The sequence below is a fragment of the Cyphomyrmex costatus genome, unplaced genomic scaffold (assembly GCF_001594065.2).
Source record: "Cyphomyrmex costatus isolate MS0001 unplaced genomic scaffold, Ccosl1.0 scaffold460, whole genome shotgun sequence".
Taxonomy (NCBI): domain Eukaryota; kingdom Metazoa; phylum Arthropoda; class Insecta; order Hymenoptera; family Formicidae; genus Cyphomyrmex; species Cyphomyrmex costatus.
In genome coordinates this window covers 648,724-668,946 of record NW_017278857.1, presented here as the reverse complement: position 1 = coordinate 668,946, position 20,223 = coordinate 648,724, and the positions used below count along the sequence as shown (strand labels likewise).

The following is a 20,223-nucleotide window of genomic DNA, read 5'->3' as shown; positions in this document are numbered from 1 at the left end:
ATCAAAGTTTTACTCGATTTTTGCTGTCTGATTATGTATGCATCCAGTAAGCAAGAAATATTTTGGAATATTTTAGCATCGTTATAATGTTGCTGAAGTGTTCCAAAATGTTACTTACTTACTAGGCATGAGGTTCTAGCAAAATATGAGCTTATTGCTGACACAAATGACACGCGGAATTTCTCTCACACACCAACTTTAAGAGAGTTTATGTAAACTTAGTAATAATTTGATATCAATTTGTATATATGAAGTATATATATATACTATATATCAGGAGATGCGGTAGCGTCTCCCGTCAAGTATATGAGAAAAAAATTATGAGGAAAAAATAAAAAAAAATTATATGAAGAAAGAATCAATATGAGAAAAGGTGTCCAAAGAGACGCTACAGTATCCTTTACAGGAAGGAGATATATTTTTTATAATAAAAAATTATCATTTTGTTTAAACAAATTGATATTTAAAAAAAATGAATATATTGGGGATATATATAGATTTTTACAATTAAAATGAGATTATAATAATCACATCCGTAAGTGCACTAGATGCAGAGATATGAATATATGCATGCATTTTTCTGCCCGATTTATGTAATTCAGAAACGTCGTCGTCGTCATCGTCGTCTTCGTCTTGGTCGTCTTCGCTAGACTGCAAAATCTTATCCCCTTTTACTACACCTTTTATCTACATGTCTGTTAAGCTAGCACCGCCCCACAAAAAATCAAAACGGTACCTATGTCAGAATTAAGTGCTATTTATGTGCTAATTATGTGCTGTAATGCCAATTTTTGTGCTCGAACGGTTTAGCAGGAAATCGCAATTAAAGGTGGGGGTGCTAGCTTAACGTTAAGTTAGCACCTCCCCTATTAAATCATACACAGAATTAAAAATATAGTACAGTAAAATTATGTGCTTTTTATGTGCTTTCAATATCATCAATCAAAATTATTGTAACAGTAACGGTTTCAGAGATATCTATAATTTTCGATACATATTATAACAACGGTGCAAGAGTAAAGTGCCAGTTAGAGTGCAGACAGCGAATTGGTTTTAGTCTCAAATTGTTCCTCGATTTATGTGCTTTCAAAATATGCACAACGAGATTTTTGTGTTCATCCCCTTGTACCGAAAAATCACCCCATAAGCGTCTTCTTCCAAGAGTAAAGTGCCAGTTAGAGTGCAGGCAGCGAATAGGTTTCAGGCTCAAATTGTTCCTCGATTTATGTGCTTCTAAAATATGCACAACGAGATTTTTGTGCTCACCCCCTTGTATCGAAAAATCACCCCATAAGTTAGCATCCACAGTCTGCTTACAAGAGTAAAGTGCCAGTTAGAATGCAGACAGCGAATTAGTTTTACTCTCAAATTGTTCCTCGATTTATGTGCTTCTAAAATATTCACAACGAGATTTTTGTGCTCACCACCTTGTATCAAAACAACACCCCGTAAATTAGCACCCACCTTCTCCTTCCAAGAGTAAAGTGACAGTTAGAGTGTTGCTGGAGATCTTGCTCATTTTCGATCGTCTATGATTTTCTGCTTGTTATCGAGGTAAAAATACTTTTTCAATTTCTGCGCCTCTTTTATTAGGCTATCTATTACATTTCGTTTTCTCATTTTAATGTGTTGATATACTTTATACACATTGAATAAAATGTATTTTTTTATAAAGTTTATTATAATTATCCAATACAGCACAGTCCTAAAGGATACCCAAAGATCGTAAAAAGGACGCTTTCAAGATGCAGATACGTGTTTTGTAGGAGCATTTTAATAAAGATGCTTGAAATATTATTTTGATTTTACTTCTTTTGTATGGCATTAAATTTGGTTTTTGCAAAATATATTATTTTGATTTCACTTCTTTTTTATGACATTAATATACTTGACGCTTTTCTTTTACATTTTTAATGTCTTTTTCCGGTAGATACATAATTGATATCTAATCAATTCTTGAGAATTGACCATGTCTGTTCGCCAAACAATTCAAAAATCGAGTGGTGGATTTGTTGACTGTATATAATAAATGAAAATGCATTTTAGACCAGCGTTAAAATTGTAAAATTTAAGAACAATAATAATTATTATTAAATCCGTTTAGCTTGATTTAGACCGTTTAATTATTTAGGATTTAACTTCGAATCGTTATCCAGGCTGAAATTTGTTGATCCGGGTTCTCGGTTATCAATAGCGCATTAGCGTATGAACTTTTGAGGCTCGAATAATCTAGGGACACCAAAGCATCAGAGGCGTCATAGCTTTAAAATGAAGAAGAAATAAATGAAGAAATGTTATAATTGAAACAATCATTTGTGACACTATTTCATATTGTATATCATTGTATATCACTGAAATAAAAGATTACTGTCATTAATAAATATAATACGTATAACTTAGTACGTGAGATTGTCGCTTTGTTAATAAGATTAATAATAGCTTGATTAACATATTTTTTATTGACAAGATACTATTAATTTGTCGATGTATTTGTGAATTTAATCAAAGGCGTGCAAAAAGAGTTGTATTTATTAGGGTGGAAAAGGAGAAATTAGATTGAATCAATTGGGATGCTCGAAGATCACGACCCATAGAAGCAAATGTAAATATTTATAAACGCAATTAGTTATATAATTCACTGTTAAAATGTAGAATAAACGTAAATAGAATTATGTATCTACGTTTATTTTCAATAAAAGCTTGAATAGAGAATTTTTGGTATACATTTTATATTTGTATTATAAAATATAAATAACATTTATTCTGATATAATTATATTTTATTTGTTATATAATAATATATGTATAACATTTTATTCCAGTAAAGTACATTTTTGTCTTTAACTTATTTATCGCTTTTTTTCTTGCTTATCTGTCTTCTTCATTTGTACTATTTACAGAAAGTAAATCTAATGGCAATAAAAAGTCAGCATGTTCTGGTAAAGTATTAAATGCAAAATTTATAAATTTTTGAAATTCCTTAGTAAGAGCATCAATTTTTTCTTGAAGCACTTTGTTTTTACTGCGATATTTTGTAATTTTTTCTCTCATTGTATTCATAGTTTTTTCTTGTTTAGCAATAAGTTCATGTAATGACTTAATCTTTTCCTATATATTTTAAATGCATAATGTTTAAATTAATACTGTTTCTTATTATGATAAAACGGTATATAAAGATATATACTACTATATGTATAAATCAATTATTTTATTTTAAATCGCTTTTCTTAATAAATGTGTATTTATTATTATATAAAAAATATAAAGTGAGACAATTGAATAAGATGTATATTGGTTTTAATTTTTTTCTTAATACTTTATCTAATCGTCTCGGAAAGAAAGATTCTACATGTGTAAATCCAGATATTTTGTAATTTCATTCGCAAAATGGATACATATATATATTTACCTCAAAATGTTTGTTTATTGCTTGCAGTTGTAAACTGTTACGTAATCCTTCCAAGAAAAAAGTATAAAAAATATTCATTACATTTCGTGTTTCGAGTTCATGACGTTGAATATGCAACTCTTCCATTTTCTTCCTCTCAATTTCCGTGATTATTGCATCAAATTTGAGATGCTGTTTTCTTTGTGTATAAAACTCAAGTTCAGTTTTTTTATATATGATGTTTTAAAAACTTTTTAAAAATATTTTAAAAGTTGTAATAATTGGACTCTACATATAGCCTATCTATTACAGCTCTATATCTATTATATTAGATACCTCATAATGCTATTAAATTCAATAATCATTTTTTCTTTCTGTGCGCGGCGAGTTTGCTCAAGTTCATTATAAAGAGATGTAACAACCCAATTCATCTGAGGCCGAATTTTTCTTAGCACATCGCGTGTTGTATCCATTTGCACTTTTGTGATAGCCTCTTGCAATTCCTTATTACGTTTTACATCTGTATCCATCAACTCTACCTGTTGTATAATTTTTAATAAATTTTCATTTATTATATATTATGTATATTGTGTATATTAGTCACCTGCAACTTCTCCGCCAATTCTTGCTGAGCAGCTTTGAAATATTCCTCATATTTAGAATGAATTTCATCTGCGTTGCATCTAATAGCGAATCTCTTTTCAGCTTCCAGTATACGACATTCCTCTGCAAATTCATCCTTCATTTTTTTCTGTGTTATCACTTCGATTTCTGTCTGAAATTTCTTCAATTCTTCTTCGCCCAGTGCTGATAAATCAAAAATTTATAATATATATCGATACGTATAAAATATTAAGTAATATGGATTACTTTTAATGTTTTATCCAGTACAAATTCAGTGAGTACCTAGAATATCACTATGTAGATACGATTTTAAATTTTTCTGCTTTTCCGCCCACGTTCCTATAGCATCTGCCTTTAACTGACTGTCTTCCGAGATGCAACATAATTGCTGTGAAAGTTTGGCAGGTACTGAATCTAACAGCGTCACAGCTTCTTGATGGCTGTAGTCGAAAAGAACTTGTGCCAGATTAGTGCCAAGACGTTGCTGAATTTCCGATCTAGTCGGACTCTCATCTCGTGTAGCGCATCCTAACTTGCAAAATTTACGGGAGGTACAAACTGCATAAACATATTTGTAGAAATAAAGTCTTTACAGTTTCTTTCAACTGAACGATGTCTTCTTATAAGATCAGATTGTATATGTTATTAATACATCGTCGCTTACACATTGTGTTATCAAGAAAGATGGAACATTCTTTATTATTTAATTTGTTTTACGGGAAATTAACCCTTTGCTCGCCATGCAGCGTTCTGTCGCAGCGTCATTAGTAAATTTAAAGAGACAAATAAAACTAATAAGTGAAGATAGGCGAATTTTTTTAATTCATCGACTGATCAACCGCACATGTCATTTGATTAATCGATAAATTAAAAATCTTGTCTTATATTAATTTGTCTTACATAAACATTACATAAATAAATGTAATTTTTAAGTGCTTTTTAAATAATATTTATTAAAGTATATACTTACACATATATATTGCTTGAGATAATCATATTTTATATAATATTAAATATACCAATATGTACCAAAAAGATGTGTAATAATTGTATAAAATATATCTTAAAAATAAGGAAAAATTAAAAATTTTATTATTTGGATGCTCAAGATATTCGTATAATTGAGAAATATATAGCTTCTATATAATCAGAATTACACGCAAAGCTCGTTTGTTTATGTTAAAACAGAATGTATTAATATTTATTGTATAAAATTGCTAATTAATTTTATATTTACTACTAATAAAGTTTCCTTATAAAAAATTTCCTTGTATGAATACTTTATTAATTGAAAAAATCTTTATTAAAATAACTCTTAACCATTTTAATTTACGTTAATAAAGCTTACACGTATTTTGCGATAACGATAACACAATACGGCCTGTTTGGTCGCAGATCGAGTTATCGCTATATGATAGTCTGCGTGATGACATCCAATGGTTCCAGTCCAGACAGCGCACAATATTTATAAAATATTTATAAAATAATCCATTGGCGCGTGTATTTTTTTCTTTTTTATAGTAAAGGTTAAATTTGTTAGATAGAAATAAAATTTTCTTAAAAAAAGAAAAGAAAATAAACATAATATATAAATTATAAATTGTAGATTATTTAAATATTGCGCAAATATAGAAATTACTAAATTATTAACCCTCCGTGCACTAGGTAGGGTGTGACATATCCCAACGGGATATAAATTTCTATAACTTTTTTAAAAATACCGCTCGCAAATTGTCATCTCGTGTAGCTGTAGTTACGACGTTGTTACTTCACGCAATCACGGGGATTTAGTTCGGCAAACTCTAGTACAACGTGTGTAAAATGCGTAGGGGTATCTCATACTTTATCTAGTTTGATACGTAGTGAAAAAGATGAGATATAATATTTTGGTTTTCATTAATTTTTTGATATCTATTTTATTATTTTTACTGTTTTATGCTTGGTTTTAAATTTTGTAATATCTCGATTTTGGAAAGACAAATATGCAGCACTTTGCAAGAAGGATTAGGGTTTAGGGTATAACTACGTTAAATGTCTAATTATTTTGAAATTTTTAGATATAAATTTAGTACACTCTTCCCTCACACGATTTTATAATCAATACACAAATAATATATGTAAACATTTATTGATTTCTTATTTTTTTAAACAATAGCAAATTATTATGTTCAATATGCCTTTCTTTCACAATATTTTTGTTGAAAAATTCAGGCACAGTATTCGCCCACGTGCGATTTTCCTTTGGAATATTTAGAAAATCAAGCAAACTACTGCTCAATCTTGGTATAATTGGATATAATATTAGAGCACCTATTCTACTACTTTCCAGAGCAAGTGATATCACAGCTTTAAGTTCCTCGATCGAATCTGCATTGTTGACTTGTTTCCTCAGTTGCCAAGGCTCATGATACGCCACCATCTTATTTGCGCAATGAAGCATATTCATGACCGCATCCACAACATGATGTAAATTGTATTCCTCGTAACTCTCGTGTGCTTTTCTGCCTACGGATTTTAAACTCTCCCTGGTTTCATCAGCAACCTGAGACTGCAACACGTTCCAATATTTTGCAGGATTGGGGAACTCTTTAGATGGATTGACTGCTTTACCCACGCAACGATTAACTAGATTGCCCAATGTATCCGCCAATTCGGAATTCAATATATTAATAATTTTTGTTGAACTATAATCTACAAATATAGATTTTTAAAAGATTTAATGTAAATGATATGCAATAAGTAAATGCATATGATTTATCTTACTTGCATCATTTTGCGGTACCGCTTCTCTCAGAATAAAATATCGTAATCCTTCTTCTGAATAACTATTTGCAGCTTCAAAGGGCGAAATTACATTTCCTTTTGATTTCGACATTTTTCTGTGATCAATGGTCCAATGAGCGTGACACAGTAACGTCTTTGGAGGTTCGAGACCTGCCGCTATTAAAAATGCTGGCCAATAGATACCATGAAACTTCAAAATATCTTTTCCAATTATCTATATCAATAATTTTCTCTGATATAATTTATATTTTAATCTGATAATTTTCATATAATATTATTAACCAAGAATTATGATCCATACCTGAATAGTAGGTGGCCAAAGTTCTTTGTATGATTCATTTGGATATCCTAAGACCGTTAAATAATTTACTAAGGCGTCCAGCCATACATATATCGAATGAGATTCATCGCATGGGGAAGGTATACCCCATGGCATTTTGTTCCTAATTCTGGTAATGCTTAAGTCTTGTAAACATGCACCCTCGTCTATCCATTGGGATAACATTTTGTGATACAGCGCTGGTTTAACTGTATTTTCTACAAAAGATCTGAAATTTACAATTTGCAATCATAAAAGGAAGAAAAATAATGGCCACGTTTAGCAGAGAAAACTGATTAGTAAAAACGTTTAGTGATTTTTTAATATAATTGATTTTTGTCTTTAGTTTTTCGCTGAATCTAAATGTAAATATCAAACCGTGTTAAATAATCACAATCAAAGCGCTCACTGATCAGTTTTCTCTACTGAGTGCAGCCAATGAATTATTATTAGATTAAGATTCAACATCTTTTTATACCATCTTTGAGCCAATACTTGAGATCGTCTTGAAATGTGTTAAGTCGAAACTTATAATTTTCTTCCTCAGTCCATTCCACTATATTTCCCGATTCTGTGGAGACTTTGATTACTTTTCCGGTCGAATCTTTCTGTTCCATTAATTCTGCATCACTGAGGAATGCTTCATCCGATACACAATACCATCCTGAGTATTTTCCCAGATAGATGTGTCCTCTTTCTTCTAACCGTTTCTGAAAGTGTTTAGTTTTCTAATGTGAGTTACACGATATCACAAATATATATATAAAATTTGACATTTAGAAATAAATTTGCTCTAAGAACCCAAAAATGATACACTGCATCACAATGCTGCTTTTCTGTGGTTCTAATGAAACGCGAATAATCCACTTCAAATCTATAGCACATTTCCTTGAATTGTTGTGAAATTCTTGTACAATACTCGAGATTCGGTAGATTAGCTTTGGCTGCGGCGGCTTTAATCTTGTTACCGTGCTCGTCAGTGCCAGTGGTAAAAAATGTTTTGTGACCTAACATATTGTTGTATCGAACAATGGCATCAGCCAAAACTGCACTATATAAATGTCCAATATGAGGACCTACATTTTAAATATATACATTTATTATTTTCATATATAATAACTTTCATATATTAATAACAGGAATTGATTTAAAAAGTTACATACCAGCGTTTACATAAAAAATCGGTGTAGTAATAAACTTATTTTGAGATGAATCTTTTACATAGTGCCTCTTTATTGTTTGACTCCAAGACAACCGCATATTTTTTAATAAGAATGAAAATGTCACGGATTTCGAGAACTGATAATTTGCAATTACGTATCTAACTGAAATTTAAATTTATAATTATTATTATTATGTGAACAATTAGAATTTACATTAAAAAAATTTTTAACGAAAAAAATAAAGTATCATATTTTTTATAATATTAAAGCTACGTTTTATGTTGCACGATTGTTACAAGATAGACATAATAAAAACATTTTTCATGAATTTATGGAAAAAATGATATATAGGCTCGTCGTCTTAAAAACATTTATTATATTTTCTACTAGTTTTTTATACATACAGTTACAATATACATTAAATAATTTCTTATTTCTATATCTTTGTCTCAACATTATTCAACTCTAAAGATAATGTTTCTAACTGGGCTATGAGATCCATGTGCTTAAATTTATCAGGTCTATTGGTAAACGTTTCAAGTAACTGTAATCTGTGTTCATGATCGTTGCAATAATATAATAGCAATTCATTAGCTAGACATTGTGCCTCCTGCACTTGTAGTAATTTTGTATCAAATTCTCCACGCATGAGTACAATGTCTTTATCCTCTCTCAATTCAGTATAATATATCATAGTCAAACACTCAGGTGCGTTTTCCTTGTGCGTCTGGTACCATAAGAGTGGAGTCATGTGCACTTCTGAACCATAGAATTGACACATTATAAATTCATAGCTTTGTTCTCTTGGTAATGGTAAAAGGAAGGTAGAGTACTGCTTGCTGCGTGTAAACATCTTATCGTACTGCTCAGGCATCATCGTACCACAGATACAATCCTTTTGTTTGTGATACTCATTCCATATTTTTATAATCTCCTCTTTTGATTTATCTTTTATCATGTCAATTTTCATTATACTATCCAATCGCGTTTCTTTCATCTGTATACCAGATTCCAAAGCTGGTTTTGCCTCAGTTTCGTAGAAATTAGCAGCTTTCTTATGTTTCTCTTTAACAACAACGATTTAAACATCCTTTATCGAAACAATAATTCTCTTTACTTAAAAATTAGTATTCTTAGCATTAATATGCTGTTTTAAGAACCATAATATCAAATATTTTTTGTTATTAATCACTAGTATTTGGATTAGTGTACATTAAAAGCTACTTATGGCTACTTTTCTTTTAAGAGACACAGTCAACACAAGTGTAATTCTAACTTTGTTATTCATTGAATATTAAGAATAGAACGACGTTTTTGTCGACTGTGTCTTCTCAAAAAAATTAAATAATCTATATAATAGTATCTAAATACAGGTAGTATAATATAATCAACTTCAACAATGCAATACTAAATTAACAGAAGCATCAACTCGTAAGCTTCGCGAAGATCGTATTACCTTGTTTCTCACGTATTTTTTCCTGCTGCTCGACGCGCTGCAGAAACTGCTCCGGACTGGTCTGCTGCAGTTTTGCAATTTTCTGAGCGTACTTGTCGTAGTAGGGATTCCTCTGCAATTCCTCCAAAGCCTTTTCAAGTCTCGTTCGGCTCATCATGATGTATCTCTCGTTGCTTATCCTCGTTGTCCAACTATTCTTTGGATGTCTAGCTAAGTGCATCGCATTTCTTAGTAAAACCCTAGCCATGAATATCCACTGTTGAAGTGCCGAATGCCGAACGCGTAGCTTCTAATGGCTTCTAACGTCAGCTGAAATTTCGAAACGTCGCGTTGCCATCATGCGTGAAGCGGTTGATAATAATTACCGATTACCGCCAATACGTCGTAGCTATGTAGTTTCTAAATTGAAAATAGATAGACTGGCGCTAGTGTACCGGCAATTTCGACGGTACGCAAAATGTCGAGATGACCCCTCTCAGGTTTTTTTCTTCGTGATCAAAAGTCGGACAATCGGATTCCAACATTTCCAACGCCACTACCTACTCCACCAGACGCGACTCCACACTGCAAGCTTAGAACTTCTGATTTTCTGTAATGTGGTCAAGACTTTGCCCACGATTGAAAGAAAGATGATACTTTTTAAATGTGCTATGACAGAACAATTGATGCAAAAAGGCGCTTTATCAGTGGCAGCATTTGTACGCAGGTACTAGTGTTCCTTAATACACATACTTCTTAGAATTAGATATTAAAAATTATATATATCTATAAATTTTGATCGTATCTCTTCTTTTTTCTTTAAATTATCTCTTTAATGAATTGATATTGCAAGATCAAGTTGAAGAATGTTGCTAGGCTGTGTCCAGAAATGTTATCCAGGTACCTTCGAGTATCATCTTATCCTTGTTTAATATTGAGTAAACAACAAGAATTAAACGATACACAGAAATAACTCCGATAATATTTCAATTCTAATGCGATTTCTATCATTCTTATTTTTTGCTTTCAATGCTAGGTCAACAGCTCTTGGTACATGTTATGTCCAACCTTCCAGAGGTAAAAAAAGCGACAGTAATACGAACGTACCAGAATCTCTGTTCCATCCTGTACCCATCAAACCAAATCCAGATGATATAAACGTTGGCGCTGAATTAACTGGCTCTTCTTTGAAGAAAACAGATCTTTTGAAGATATTGAATGCCTTCTCGCAAAAGACAGAAATCAAGGAACTAGCTCAGCAATATGGATTACACAGTACGTAGGCAATCAATACATATCACTGATCATGGTTTCTAATTGTGACATTGATTTCAGGCTATCTCCAGGGACAAGCTTTCATAAACTTTAAACAGTATTGTTTAGGAACAGAATCATTACCTGTGGATCTCTATGTAGTCCTGAGTGATATCCTGCAAGATGCTAGAAATGTTTCCGATATTTTCCCATACTTTATAAGTCATGCCAAGAAAATATTTCCACATCTTGATTGCTTAGACGATCTCAAAAAAATTAGCGATCTACGAAGTCCTGCTACTTGGTAAGAAAAAAATATAAATTTATCTAATATTAAAGTTATCAAGATTTACTATCTTATTAATATACAGTTACTATATTATTATTTTAAGTAGTATATGTATATGTTTTTAATACATCAAAAAAAAAACTTTATAAAAGTAACAAAACTTAACATTTTCTTTAGGTATCCTCTAGCAAGATCAAAAAATAGAAAAATAATTTTTCACGCTGGACCAACAAATAGTGGAAAAACTTACCATGCCCTAGAAAGATTTATTACTGCAAAAAGTGGGGTGTATTGTGCACCATTAAAGTTACTGGTTGCAGAAGTATTTCATAGATGCAATGAAAGGGTAGATATATTTATTTTAGTTATTCATCAAAGATAACATAAAGGTATAATAATGTATTTAACATTATTTTTTAGGGAACACCGTGTGATTTATTAACTGGAGAAGAACGGAAGTATGTCAAAGGCTATAATAATTCAGCAAATCATTTATCATGTTCTGTAGAAATGGCAAATCTACAAAATAATTGTGAGTAATTTAATATTTTTAACATTTACACAAGAAAATTGCCAATGCAATCTATTGCAGATGAAGTAGCTGTGATTGATGAAATTCAGTTAATGCGTGATCTTAATAGGGGTTGGGCGTGGACGAGGGCCCTTCTAGGAATTCCTGCGGATGAGATACATTTATGCGGTGAAGCTGCTGCTATAGAATTGGTATCTTTTATCTTTATATACATTTACAAATTATGTTCTAATATTTGATGTTTATTAACTAAAAGCTACATGTAGGTAAAAGCTATATGCGTTTCAACGGGCGAAAACGTAGAAGTTCGCAGATATAAACGATTAACGGATCTGGAGGTAGAAAATCAAGCTGTTGAAACGTTAAATAACGTTATGCCTGGAGATTGCATAGTTTGCTTTAACAAAAATGATATATACACTGTGTCGCGTTCCCTAGAGAGCAGAGGAAAAGAAGTGGCTGTTATATATGGCAGCTTACCACCAGGTACTAAGCTGGCGCAAGCTGCGAAATTTAATGATCCTAACAATTCTTGTAAGATCTTGGTAGCAACCAATGCCATTGGAATGGGTTTGAATTTGTAAGTTTAATGCACGTGTATCTTGAATTTAAATTTGTACGTTTATTGTTTGAAATTTTAAGTAATATAGATGCACATCACATTAAAAGCGATTGTTTTAAATGTATCATGTATTGTTATAGGCATATTCGAAGAATTATATTTTATTCATTGATTCAACCAACATCTAATGAAAAAGGTGAAAAAGAAATGGACGTTATATCTGTGTCGGCGGCTTTACAAATAGCAGGTCGTGCCGGACGTTATGGCACAGCTTGGGATATAGTAAGTAATAATAGTTCATTTTTCTGAACATCACAAAAAAGACAATACAGAACAAAATGTGGAAGTATTGAATTATAGTAATCCCGCGCTTACATCATAGGGCTATGTAACTACATTTAAACGAGAAGATTTGTCAACTTTGAAAAATTTGTTGAGTCAAACACCGGAAACAATAACACAAGCTGGTCTTCATCCAACAGCGGATCAAATTGAGCTGTATGCTTATCATTTGCCAAATTCATCATTATCAAATCTAATGGTAAATCTCACGCGGAAATAACAACGTAGAATTAATTATAATTAATCATAAATAACGCCGTTTTAATGTTTTATTCATTTTAGGATATCTTCGTATCGTTATGCACAGTCGATGATTCTCTTTACTTTATGTGCCACATAGATGATTTTAAATTCTTAGCCGATATGATACAGCATGTTTTACTGCCACTCCGTGCAAGATATGTATTTTGTTGTGCACCAATTAATCGGAAATCGCCATATGTGTGCACCATGTTTTTGAAAGCAAGTATTATATTACTTATATACTGATTTTTAAAGCTAATAATTAAAATGCTATTACGGAAAAAGAATGAGTAATAATATGAGATCTGCTTTATTTAAAAAAAATTTTTTATTTTTATTTTTATGTGTATTTCTTGTAGTATACGTAAATGTTTTTTTTTTTTTTAGTTTGCACGTCAATACAGTAAAAATGATGCAATAACATTCAACTGGTTATGCCAACATATCGGATGGCCCTTTCAAATGCCAAGAACTATCATCGATCTAGTCCATTTGGAAGGCGTCTTTGATGTATTAGACCTTTATTTATGGCTAAGGTATAATAAGATTGTATTATTCAATTATGTATCATTGTTTTTTTGATGTTCTCATTTTCTTTATCTTGTATTTTGTAGTTACCGTTTCATGGACCTCTTCCCGGATGCTGAAATGATCCGTGATATGCAGAAGGAACTCGATGCACTTATCGAGGCAGGAATAGTTAAATTAACAAATTTATTGTTCAATTCGGAAGCAGGTAAACGAGATTGTTTTTGAAACGTAAAATGTTTACAGTACAATTAAAAATCTTCTGTACATAGAAATATATGTTTGTGCACGCGCGCGTGTATATAATTTTATGTTATATCAAATTGATTTTTATAATAGTTTTGAAATGTTTAACACAGAAATTTTTTTCATTATTTAGGTGGAGAAAACGATAGTTTTGAATTGCAGACACAAAAGCAAAATTTTTACAGAGGTAAATCCTTATTATGTATTTAAAAAACTACTCAATTGCTTGAGTGCTAAATTACATGACAAATGTTTTTAGATTTCAAAGGAACTGGCAGACGTGGTGTGGGTAAGGGAAAATTGACTGAAAGATTAATAGCAGAAGGGCTTTTGACGCCACAAATGTTACGTGAATTGCAACACGAATGGACCATATCAACAAAAAAGAAAAAATAATATAATTGTATCCATAGCGACAATATTAAAAGAAATTCTTTTATTATGATCGATATAATTATGAATGAAAAAATTTAATTAAGTTGATATGATATGAATTTTCATATCAACGTTATATCTCTAAGAGTATTAACATTGTAAATAATAGCAGTGGTACATGTACCATTTTGTGTAAAAACCCAATTTCATTATAAAGTATTATTTTAATACTTATATTGTTGTTATGCAGATTCATTTACATACATATATAATATATATGTATCCAGTTTCGAAAATAAAATTTACAGAGCACACAAAGTTTCTACATGCGAAATAGAAACAAATCAATTAATATAAATAAAACACATAGTTTCTTCAGAGAGAATATATAGACAAAATGGATAATTTTTTTTAGCAATTATGTGTTTCTTTTACACAAATTGATTTGTCTCATTATTCTGTTCATAAAAGTAATAAGATATGATTATCAAAAAAATAATAGTTTACGAAATATATATTTAATATTTTATGTCAACATACGTTAGAATAAAGTATAAAATATTTCGTAAACTATTCATACTGCATAATTGTTAAAGAAATCATATTATGTAAAAAAAAGTTAAATTCTATTTTATAAAAAGTAGTGGTGACCCTTAACATCTTTTTATGTCTCCACTTAGACAAAAATAACATGACTAAAACACGTACCCTTCGAAACCATTCCATTTTTATTTTTATGTCTTTATTTAACAAGTACTCATCTTAAACTGTCCTATAAAATTATTGCGGTGCAAATGTTTAAATAATTAAAATTCAAATTGAATTTTTCGATTTATTTATTTAAAAAATAATTTTATTCCTCTCTCGCAAAACGCAAAAATTTGGCACAAAGTAATACTGATAAAGTAATTTAGATCAACATTATACTTTTTGATTAAATAAGACTTATGCTCTTTATGTTGAATTTAGGCTACGGTTCACTTGATGTTACAAATGCTTCGTAGCATTTTTTGATTGGTGTGATTCCATCTTTACAATGTTTAATGATTCGATTTTATTTTTTCAAGATTTTATTTATTTGACACAAATTTTAAAAAGTATTTTTGAAATAGTTTTAAAAAATATTAAAAATATACATTAAGGGACTAACACTTAGGGTAACTTTTACCAACTTCGATTAACTTAATCGGCCGATTAAGGTAGAAGTTATCCTTAGGGGCAATGTTTAATTGGTCGTGCCACCAATTATGAGTAATACAACACTCTAAATAAATCAACAGTCACTTTTAAATGGATAATTCAAGTGACAAACATAAAAGAATGCAGATCTCTTAACATATATTAGAGAGATTCATGGAATTCTATATCGACTGTTAACGTAACTTATTATCAAACATCACATTTGTCGTCAATGTAGAATATTTGACGTAAGAAGAACTCAATATTTAAATATTAATGGAATTATTTGTGATCTGCTAAAATTATTAAATCTTATATTGGGGCGCAGAAAAATCAATTGGGATACTGATAAACGCTGTTGTCCAAATCGTGGAAGGCCATTTGCTCGTCGATCCATTGACGACCATAGGCTATATTAGCATAAACGCCGGGAGTTCCCATTTCACCGCAGCCAAGACCCCAAGATACGATGCCAGCTTGAACGTATCTGGCCGGATCATTCCTTAGTGGGCACACGAGGGGACTTCCACCGTCGCCCTGCAATGAAAAGATTAAAAAATTACTTTTATCTAATAACACACAAAATATAAAAAAAAACATGGAAGTTCCTTCACAGAACATTGTAAGGAAAAGGTCGCGCTTAATCCTGTATTTAGCACCAACTACTAAATAATTGTTCCAGTTCATGCTCATCTTTTTTTTAAATACACGCTACTTAAAAAGTTAAAGGATCACTTGTTCTATCCTGTAATAATAGGTAAATTTCGTGATAGAATAACTTTATCAAGGATTATCGAGATGTTTAAAAACGCATTTTAAAGCTTGAAATCTTTAGTTTTCATATCGGTATTTAAAAGAACGGTATTACTGATATTTCGCAAGTTACATAAACATAAGTGAAGGTAATATATTAGATGTTTTTGATATTATTTTTACTCGTTCTTGATCTATCCTTTAAATATAATTGTCATGAACAATAAAGTATAATTGTAGAAGCAAGGAAGTTAGAAAACATTCCTCTGAGTTTATCACGCGTATTTTATAAGATAAATGAATTTCTCGATTCTCTCTCGAAGAAAATTTGGAATTATTCTCTATAATTTTGTACCTCTGAATCATCGAAATGCTATATGTATATCGCTGAAAATAAAACATTATGGAATTTTTTAAGCTTAAAGAATTTCTGTGAAACATATTTCAAATATACCTTGCAGGTATCTTTTCCTGCTTCTCCACCCGCGCAGATAAAACTTTTGTCTAGAAGAAAGTATTTTCCCAATCTAGTAGTACGCATAACATTTTGACACGTATTATGTTGTATTATCGGAAGATCCACCTTCTTTAAGATCACTTGATAACGTCCCTCTTTGCCTGTAATTAAATTTCATTATATTATTATTTTATATTATTATATTGTTATATATATGAAAATAGTGAAAAGATTTCAAAAAACATAATCACCGAGATGCCTATAAGAACAATAATTTTTCACGTTTAATAAATCTATTGTAAATTAATTGTAATAAGATTGGTTTAAATTTTCACGGTCTAATAAGATTTGATATTGTTTATTATAAATTAAATTCAATGTAAACGTTTTGATTCACAGCTTTGAATTATCTTCAATGAATAATCGTCTATTCAATGATTTTACATGTTCATGTAAATCATTGTATTATATAGAAGTCACTTATTATGGCATATATCATTGTGATAATGAAATATTGTTAGCATTGTCGAAATATGTTGTATCATTACTATCACTTGCATATTCAGGTTTATCTATACAATTACTAATCAATTGTTAAACAAAGCCAGTTACTTTAAAAAATTAATATGTATATAAATATTAAGTTAAAGATATTGTTAAGAGATTCAATCGATCAATATTCATTTCTTTGCATATTACAACATACAAAAAAGACGTACCGAATATGTCTTTTCCCCATCCGCTGGCGAAACATCTGGATCCGTCAAAGTTTGCGTTTATTTCTGCTAGACACACGATATCAACATTCTCCGCGTACTCGACTGGAGTTTTGAGGATCAGGACGGCATAATCATTGTAAAGCGCACCGGAATGGAAGCCTTCGTGAACTATGACTTTCTCAACTTCGCGGTCTTGATGCGGATAGATTTCGTTCTTCGTCTGTGTGTCCCATTCTCCCGCGCGAATTTTCAGCTCCTGTGGCTGCTTACTATTTGATCGTAATGCATCGTTAATCTTCCACCAGCAATGTCATCCTTTTGAGGTACAGTTGACTTTTTTTATGAATTTTAAGAAAAATGGATACATAGCGGGATTCAGTAGCGAGATTCACTTATAAAAAAATCTGATAATGTCAAGATTGTGTGTGTACAAGTTAGGATGCTAGTATCCAGTTGTTTGTTTCGTTACAAAGACGAATAAAAATATATGTGCTCTTAGCAATCCGTATTGCAGACAATTATTAACATAAGATTTTGTGCAAATAAAAAAAAAATTTGGATTTTTCCGTGTTTTATACGTATATTTTTTATGCATTAATAGGTTTTTATGTATATTTTCACACTTCTAGATAAAAGTAAACATTTAATAAAGATATATTATTTTTAAAATAGATTTTTTAGAATTTTATATCATTTTTTAAATGAATAAAATATTAAAAATTTTTTTAATGAATAAGATAAAATAACAAGCAACTGACAACAGAATGCAAAATATTTATTCGAATGTACTTAATGTGAAAGTTGCTTATCCATATACTCCGATAAATAAACACACTTGATGTAAGTTTTTATTAACTAAGGTTATCGAACAACTGCTTGTAAAAATATTATTTGTTATCAGAAATATGTTCATTGCAAACCTACTGACCCATTGACGCAGTGAGCTGCAGTGAGAACAGCCTTCCTGTGAATAAGAGCTCCGCCACATTGGTAAACATTTAATTTCTGGCCATTGCTGCCAATAGCCTCTTCTTTCAAAATAGCCACCATCCATGGAAATTCGCCGAACTGAGCCTCATTATCGGTTTGACCGGTGATCCTGAAACCAACTCCTTCAGCATGTCGCTGTCCACATCCTTTTCTACCGATTGGTTTAGGCGTGGCTGGTGGCTGTAGATCCGGTGGTTTGCAGCAAACATCCAAGTAATTATCGCATACCCCAAGAGCTCTAAATTTCCAAAATATGATTGTGAAAACGTGTGAGACTTTATTATTCTAAATAATTTTAAAATACAAGTAGACGTAATCGTTTATTAAACATTAATAAAAACAGACAGAGACATTAATAAAAAATAAAGATTTGAAGAATATATACTTATTATACTTGAGAAAGATTAATGATATCTATACAGATTTTGAAACTTACCCTTTTCAACTTTAAATTTTGATAACATTTTAAGTGAAATGTTTTACTGGCAATTTATTAAATTACTTTTTTTTTAGTTTGTTAAACATTAAGAAATCGTCAATTTAAAATTCTCCTGTTAATTTGAAGTTCTTCTGCATTAAAAATTAACTAGAATATAAATTTAACGATACGATGAAAACAATTTTAATATTAAGTGATTATTAAAAAAGGAGCAATTATAATTTTTAATAATTACACATTTTTTCTCTCTTGATTTTATATTAAAAAAAATTAATAAGTATCTAAATATTAATTTTATATGTGATGTGACGATAAAGTTCGACGAATATTATAAGAAAATAAACATCAATTAATGTACAAATGACATTTATCAAAGTTCCTTAGGGACAATACACTTCTGACTTCTTTCCGTAGTTTGCGGAAACTTTGTGAAAAGTTTGAATATCGCCTTAAGTCTTGTTGTCATACGGCTCTGATTTAAAACGTGTCCACGGCAATTGTTGAGTCAGTGTTACATTATCGTTTTGAATCACTTGTACTTTTCCTATTTCTCCAATGTTGTTTCCGTTTACTTCTTTTTGTTCTAAATTAAAGAATGCTATAAAAAAGACTTGATTTATAAACATTTCAGATATTCAGAACCATGTAACAAGACAAGATGATTTTTCACCACGTTCTGCAAGCTGTGTACAAACGGCAGAATTTTATTGTCTCTGAAGATGATTATATTAAAAAATAATAAAAATCATTCATATATTAAGTAGTGTTTATTTTCTCATAACATTCGCCGAATTTTATTGTCACACTACTTACATATCAGATAAAATTGTGTTTAGAACGAAAACAATATATATTATCCAGAGGAATTTCATTGTCCAAAGATAGTCTCATGCGGCGAGAATAGTAAAGTAGCATGCTAAAAACAATAAATCTACAAATTGAAAACCATCAAAGAAAATATTTATTAAATTTAATTTTAACAAGACAAAATATCTATATACATAATAATGTATATATATATTTTATATAATAGATTTTGCCATGCACGGAGAGCATTTTTAGCGGAAGCTAATCACAAATCGCACCTACTTCCGATTCCGCGCGGTAATTAATTTTGATCGTGATATACGTTCCTAGTATTGCGATTTCCCAATTTGTTCTGCACTTTAATTGCAACGATTATTCTATTTCACTATTATATATCAATTGAAACATAACTTTTTGGAATACTGTAACACGATACCTTCGATAAAAATGTCAATCGTTATATAAAATTTAATTACATTTAATTTAATTATTTTATATAATTATTTAATTATATTATTTATGAGAGTGCTGTATTGTGTCGAGAGTCAAGCACCGCATAACAAAAGGAATTACCAACTCTTTCCTGGTTTCAACATCGGTACAGCAATGCTTCCGTTTCCCTTTTAACACAGTCACTCTCCGTGTATGGTTTAAATTTTAAATTATACTTTGTAACTATATATCATGCCATTATCATATTTGACGACATTATTATTTATTGTACAATACGAAGACTTAAATTAAGTGATAAATAATATTGAAGTCTCATATTATATATATATATATATATATATAT

The 20,223-nt window shown here is 30.5% G+C and overlaps 4 protein-coding genes across 5 annotated transcripts in view; 1 reads left to right on the top strand and 3 right to left on the bottom strand.

Moving 5' to 3' along the window:
• Window positions 1–2,867: 2,867 nt before the first annotated feature.
• On the bottom strand, window positions 2,868–4,762 carry LOC108777726 (uncharacterized). Its single transcript, XM_018544681.1, has 6 exons — window positions 4,676–4,762; window positions 4,294–4,569; window positions 3,992–4,194; window positions 3,724–3,926; window positions 3,409–3,586; window positions 2,868–3,107 (listed from the first exon to the last, which is right to left on the bottom strand). The coding sequence occupies exons 1-6, from the start codon at window positions 4,677–4,679 to the stop codon at window positions 2,868–2,870; spliced, it is 1,104 nt and encodes a 367-aa protein (XP_018400183.1). The 5' UTR covers window positions 4,680–4,762.
• Window positions 4,763–6,136: 1,374 nt separating this feature from the next.
• Window positions 6,137–10,069, bottom strand: MetRS-m (Methionyl-tRNA synthetase, mitochondrial). Its single transcript, XM_018544690.1, has 7 exons — window positions 9,734–10,069; window positions 8,278–8,439; window positions 7,916–8,190; window positions 7,593–7,824; window positions 7,097–7,332; window positions 6,775–7,009; window positions 6,137–6,702 (listed from the first exon to the last, which is right to left on the bottom strand). Exons 1-7 carry the CDS (start codon window positions 9,978–9,980, stop codon window positions 6,137–6,139), a joined length of 1,953 nt encoding a protein of 650 aa, XP_018400192.1. The 5' UTR covers window positions 9,981–10,069.
• Window positions 10,070–10,303: 234 nt separating this feature from the next.
• Window positions 10,304–14,278, top strand: Suv3 (Suv3 RNA helicase). The gene is made up of 14 exons (XM_018544693.1): window positions 10,304–10,439; window positions 10,749–10,987; window positions 11,048–11,270; window positions 11,433–11,601; window positions 11,676–11,787; window positions 11,848–11,978; window positions 12,054–12,367; window positions 12,490–12,631; window positions 12,732–12,890; window positions 12,974–13,153; window positions 13,322–13,470; window positions 13,549–13,670; window positions 13,842–13,895; window positions 13,968–14,278. The coding sequence occupies exons 1-14, from the start codon at window positions 10,363–10,365 to the stop codon at window positions 14,102–14,104; spliced, it is 2,208 nt and encodes a 735-aa protein (XP_018400195.1). The 5' UTR covers window positions 10,304–10,362; the 3' UTR covers window positions 14,105–14,278.
• A 510-nt stretch (window positions 14,279–14,788) lies between these two features.
• Window positions 14,789–20,223, bottom strand: part of LOC108777751 (serine protease 44) — an 8,572-nt gene continuing 3,137 nt past the window's right edge. For both annotated transcript variants that reach the window (XM_018544710.1, XM_018544711.1), the window contains exons 3-6: window positions 18,120–18,419; window positions 17,192–17,460; window positions 16,470–16,633; window positions 14,789–15,799 (exon numbers count right to left, since the gene is read on the bottom strand). In XM_018544710.1, the coding sequence (XP_018400212.1) occupies window positions 15,596–15,799; window positions 16,470–16,633; window positions 17,192–17,460; window positions 18,120–18,419 (937 nt within the window). In that variant the 3' untranslated portion in view covers window positions 14,789–15,595. The remainder of the gene's footprint in view (window positions 15,800–16,469; window positions 16,634–17,191; window positions 17,461–18,119; window positions 18,420–20,223) is intronic.

What these genes read in the sequence shown, in the direction of transcription:
- Suv3 (XM_018544693.1), top strand. Translation starts at nt 10,363, where the DNA reads ATGATACTTTTTAAATGTGCTATGACAGAACAATTGATGCAAAAAGGC. An exon ending in GGCAAATCTACAAAATAATT is followed by an intron (nt 11,788 to 11,847) that starts GTGAGTAATTTA and finishes AATCTATTGCAG; the next exon opens with ATGAAGTAGCTGTGATTGAT. An exon ending in ATGGCACAGCTTGGGATATA is followed by an intron (nt 12,632 to 12,731) that starts GTAAGTAATAAT and finishes CTTACATCATAG; the next exon opens with GGCTATGTAACTACATTTAA.
- LOC108777726 (XM_018544681.1), bottom strand. An exon ending in TCTACATAGTGATATTCTAG is followed by an intron (nt 4,195 to 4,293) that starts GTACTCACTGAA and finishes TTGATTTATCAG; the next exon opens with CACTGGGCGAAGAAGAATTG. An exon ending in CAATAAACAAACATTTTGAG is followed by an intron (nt 3,108 to 3,408) that starts GTAAATATATAT and finishes TAAAATATATAG; the next exon opens with GAAAAGATTAAGTCATTACA.
- MetRS-m (XM_018544690.1), bottom strand. Translation starts at nt 9,980, where the DNA reads ATGGCTAGGGTTTTACTAAGAAATGCGATGCACTTAGCTAGACATCCA. An exon ending in AAAAATACGTGAGAAACAAG is followed by an intron (nt 8,440 to 9,733) that starts GTAATACGATCT and finishes TTTAAATTTCAG; the next exon opens with TTAGATACGTAATTGCAAAT. An exon ending in GGTACCGCAAAATGATGCAA is followed by an intron (nt 6,703 to 6,774) that starts GTAAGATAAATC and finishes CTATATTTGTAG; the next exon opens with ATTATAGTTCAACAAAAATT.